The 4,801-nt window shown below is 38.4% G+C and overlaps 1 protein-coding gene across 1 annotated transcript; it reads right to left on the bottom strand.

Moving 5' to 3' along the window:
- Positions 1-263: 263 nt before the first annotated feature.
- LOC141443204 (segmentation polarity homeobox protein engrailed-like) lies at positions 264-3,973 on the bottom strand. The gene is made up of 2 exons (XM_074108416.1): positions 3,113-3,973; positions 264-319 (listed from the first exon to the last, which is right to left on the bottom strand). Exons 1-2 carry the CDS (start codon positions 3,852-3,854, stop codon positions 264-266), a joined length of 798 nt encoding a protein of 265 aa, XP_073964517.1. The 5' UTR covers positions 3,855-3,973.
- Positions 3,974-4,801: the final 828 nt, after the last annotated feature.

Below are 4,801 nucleotides of genomic sequence, written 5' to 3'. Positions count from 1 at the left end.
CCAAAGCCTGGGACCCAGATGCATACTACGAAAATTTCAAAATTGCTCCAACCGCTTGACTGTAAGTAAGAACTGTTTGACAGACTGACATGCCTGCAGCAATCGGACAGCAGGGTGCCGTTTGAACCCTTCGGGTACGGAACTCTAAAAATTAATCACTAGTATTCGATACAAAAAAAAGTAACAATAGGTTGAATGTTGTTGCTTATAAATCCTAACAGTACAAAACTCTAATCTGTTTTATACACTTTTCTCAAAAATCCTTAAAAGTCTTTATTATTAACTTTCTTCTTCTTCTTCTTCAACCTTGAACGAAATGCTGAGTAAAGGTCTCTTCCATTTTAGACCATTCTGTGCGGTCCTGAGTTTTCCGCATCCAGTCCTTCCCAGCCGCTCGCACCAAATCGTCCGTCCATCTTGCTGGCTGCCTCCCCACATTCCTGAACCCCTTTCGTGGTCTCCATTCCAACCACTATTTTCCCCATCTTCCATCGAACCTACGGCAAATATGTCCCGCCCACTGCCACTGCCAGAACCTAGAGGATATGCAGGTTTTCTACGTCAGTTAGTCCTGTTCTCTTGCGTATTTCGGTTTTCCGGACGTGATCGCTTAGAGAAATCCCCAGCATAGCTCTTTCCATATCCCTTTCGGAGACTTGTAGTCGATGGACGAGCTGCCGAGTCAGCGTCTAAGTCTCGGCTCCATAAACCATGACGGGCAGTACGCACTGTTCGAATGTGCGGCGCGAAAGTTTGTCAGTTTGTCGAAAGCCCCCCATCCCAACTGATAAGTCGCTTTTATCTCACGTTATTTATTTAATAGTTATGTGAGTACAATATCAGAAGGCGAAATTGGCGATACGTCAGTCCAATATTAAAAAATATAGTGCTGTAGCGCTAAACTCTCCAACAATATTGCATACAAATTCCATAATTGTTTAGTTAACAACTTTTTATATCGCAAAAACGCCGGTATAAAATGCAGGCACAAGACTATACACCCCAAATAAAAAAGTACGCCCAGTTTTTTATCTGTATTCTGTATCTCTTCAAATGACTTTGAAGACCTGCCCTAGGTAATAAAATAACGCACCATGGCTTACTGAAATAATAAGTTATGAAACTATGTAGGTAAATAAAACTTGTAAGATACTGTTTAGCATTTTATCTATATAGTAATAAATGGTTTCCAATTAGTTACATAAACTAGGTGACTTAGCAGCAATGTAATGTAAAATACATAAAACGTTAACTGTATAACAATACTTATTTACAAAACACTTGCAAACAAATGGTATAACCACAAAACGGCTATTTATGCTAACCGCAAAAAGGCAACTGAAAATTATTCATTTATCGATTTTAAAATTGTACAATGTCTTTAATAAGTGTTGTTTTATTAATAATGCTTATTTGCTTGCTGCACTTGGATGTTTAACCTCAACATATCACCCTGAATGTCATGATTATTATGCATAAGAACATATTAACTTATACTTTTTTAAGTTATTGACAATGACTGCTTTGACAATGTAGGTACTTTGTTATCAGTCTGTCAAAACTCTTTTTTGGGTCATTATTCGAGCGTTTATTCTTAGTACCTGGGTGACCGACCTTTGCCCGGGCTAAAACTTCTAAATCATTAGATCCAGCAACTGAACTGAAATTTCGGGATTTTTGACGTTATACATTAAACACAATTATGTCAAATTTCATGACTCTAAGCCCAGTGGTTATTATTTCGATATTGTATCCCTATCCCGTAGGAATATGGGATTAAAAAGCCTGAATATTTTATTCCAGATGTCCAGCTATCTACAGGCCAAATTTCATCCAAATCCGTCCAGCCGTTTCAGCGTAAAGGAGTAACAAACATGCTTACTCACTCACTCACTCACTCACTCACAAACTTTCGCATTTATAATATTAGTAGGATTCACCTACTGTGAAGGAAAACATCCCGAGTATAAATCTGAACACATCCGCAAGGCAATTCAATGGTGTGAGTGAAGTACCCAATCCGCACTGGGCCCGCGTGGGAAATATACCTATAGGCTAAGATGACGAGATAAAGAAGGAAAAACTTGGCACTCTAAAGGTTAACCTTAAGAAATATAGCACACATTTTTATGAAGTCGTGAATACATACGTTTTACCTACTTATAATACGCCGTCGGAGGCGTTACAAAGCTTGTAGGTAGGTATATAGAGAAATATGTTCATGGTTTAAAATATAAATACATGTATACTTTAAATGCTTTTCATTTTTTTGCATTTATTATGAAGACCAGCGCTCTGCGTAAACTTTTTAATTATATTACAAAACTAAACAAAATCTTCTAAATGATTAAAATCAAAATAACTATAAGTAGCAAATTGTTATTGTCCTTCACATCAGTTTCGATGCCGGCTACCATGATTAAAACAATATACCTAACTATTTATGTTATAAAATTAACGCCATCATCATCATCATCATCATATCAGCCTTAGGACGTCCACTTTGTCAAAAGCCTCCCCCAAAGATCTCCAGTTGCTTCGATCGTTGGTAATGGAATTACAAAAGCACAGTCATGATAAGTTTACCAATGTTACTTCCATCTCTTTTTAATCTCCCTATTTTCTATCATCGCGCTCTTTTGTACATCAGCTATTGGTTAAATATTGCTATAATCTGTAATGCTGTAAACCTTCAATTGAATCATCGTGAAATTTCTTAGAAATCTATTTTGACCAGCTGTTTAATGGCACATTGGCAAATGTTATTTAAAATCCATCCAATGCTGGTTTTCAACCCGCGATTTGATGAGCAGGGACCTTTTTTATAACAGCATCTAAGGTACTTTTTTTGTTTGTATTTTTCTATCCTGAGTACGTGTTATTGCTGTTACAAATAAATGTTTTTTCTTTTTTACATTCGCTGACAATATATTGAATACTATCGTCACTCAAAAAGCGTGCATAGAAAAGTAAATTATTTAACAGCTTCCAAATCAAGTACACCTAAATTCACAGATGAACCTGTCCTAACATCTCTCTTTCTTTTGTCTCCTTTATACTTGGTCGATGCAATTTGGAAAGAATTCTGAATTATAGATATCTAAAGACTAACCTGAGCTAGGCCTATCGCTGTATCTCGTACAGTACACCCAGGCCGGCCAAAGAGTAGTATTCCCTGGAGCACCAGCTTCAGTACTGCCACAGGTAGATGGAGCTCCACTGGACGTCGAGGAAACTATAGAACTAGCCGAATCAGGCCTCTTTGTTTCCACAGGCTTAGGGATCTCTTTCTCCTTTTGCACCTCGCCAATTTGCGACACCGTCTGCCTAAGTCCTCCTAGAGGTGGCAATCTATTGAAATCAGGCTCTTTAGATTTCAAATAATCGAAACTGTACTTCTGAAATTCAGTCTGCTTCGATAAGTCGTAAGGTTTGTATAAGATGCTGTGGTTCGGTCCGACGGATTTCGGTCCTTCTATTTTGCTCGTCTTTCTCAAAGCGTTCAAGCCAAATTCAGGATGTAAGATGTTGGTTATGGAGAAGTTGATAGGAAGAGTTGGTTGTTGTCTTTGATTTCTCTTTTCTGCATCAAATTCTTGGTTAATAATCGGTTTGACGTCAGGCGTTTCAGGTCTGAAGTAATTTTGGTATTCCTGTGGACTAGGGGGTGGTGAATTGGGCTGGACTTTCACGATTGTCATCGGTGATCGGTCGTACCTTGGTTCGATAGTTGTACAGGTGTATTGGCTAGGTTGGCAATAGGATACCAGGTTTTCTGCATGAGGAGCTGGCACCCGAGCTACTGGGCCAGGGCTGTTCGCTTGGTTGGGGCTGCAGCGGTCTTCGAAAGCCATCTTCACGTCACTTCAAAGTAAGTGTCACTCACTTGGATCGACACATCGATTAGTTCAGTTTCAAATTGAGAACGCGCTGTCAGAATGACAGATGTATGCGACTGCGCACGTCGGCGGTGGCCGGCAGACTGAGGCAATAAAAAGACACGCCCCTCGACAAACAAGCTTTTTTTTAACCCCCCATCAGTTTTGTGGGCGTCAACCGTTTGGGTTTCGACGCTTTAGTGCCCCGTTCGTCTCGCTCGTGCTTATGTGGTTTGTGACGGTTGCAAATGAGATGGGTGTATGACAATTGATTTAAACTTGTGTATTTAGTGGGCTTGCTACGATTTGTAATTCAGTTGTAAATTGGCGGTATGGCTCTTTCGCCATTATAATGTATCAATAATATCGTGCTTTTGTAGTGAATTTCAATTAAAGTTTGACAGAATTATTATATTGATAGGCATTGATGAATTATTGAACGTTTTGGATACTTCTTTTAATAATGACATAATAGTGTAGGTAATTAAGTTGTTATGTTTTTAGATTTGTTAGGTAACTGTTGTTTGGTTTCCAGATACACGAGTTTTTAACGGAAATTTCAATGCCATAAATTGTCATTTTGATGAGATTTACATAGATACTTTATATGCAGGTACTTGTTCAACTTTATTTTCTTCTTTTTCTTTACTTAGAAAAATATTTTCGAGCAAAGCTACTAAAACGAAAATAATGGTATCCGAAAAACTTAAAAAACGGGCGTTGGGACGACTTCTGCCCTCGCATGTTAACGATCTATTGTATTCACGGTTTCGTGTTTTTTACGGTTGTTCGCTTTTGCCGCGCGGCCCCTTGTTAAGTCCCGAACAAGGACTTAAGTTTTATTTTTAAGTTTTCTTGTAAATTATAATAACATGACACTTACTTTACGAAAATAGTTTTCGTTACCTTCTTCACTCGATGTA

This window comes from Choristoneura fumiferana, chromosome 27 (assembly GCF_025370935.1).
Source record: "Choristoneura fumiferana chromosome 27, NRCan_CFum_1, whole genome shotgun sequence".
Lineage (NCBI taxonomy): Eukaryota > Metazoa > Arthropoda > Insecta > Lepidoptera > Tortricidae > Choristoneura > Choristoneura fumiferana.
This window is presented reverse-complemented; position numbering and strand designations above follow the sequence as displayed.

Excerpts from the sequence above, each read along its gene's own strand:
- LOC141443204 (XM_074108416.1), bottom strand. The coding sequence starts at position 3,854 with ATGGCTTTCGAAGACCGCTGCAGCCCCAACCAAGCGAACAGCCCTGGC. Across the intron at positions 320-3,112 it reads CAGCGATAGGCCTAGCTCAG|CATTTCGTTCAAGGTTGAAG; the intron begins GTTAGTCTTTAG and ends ACCTTTACTCAG.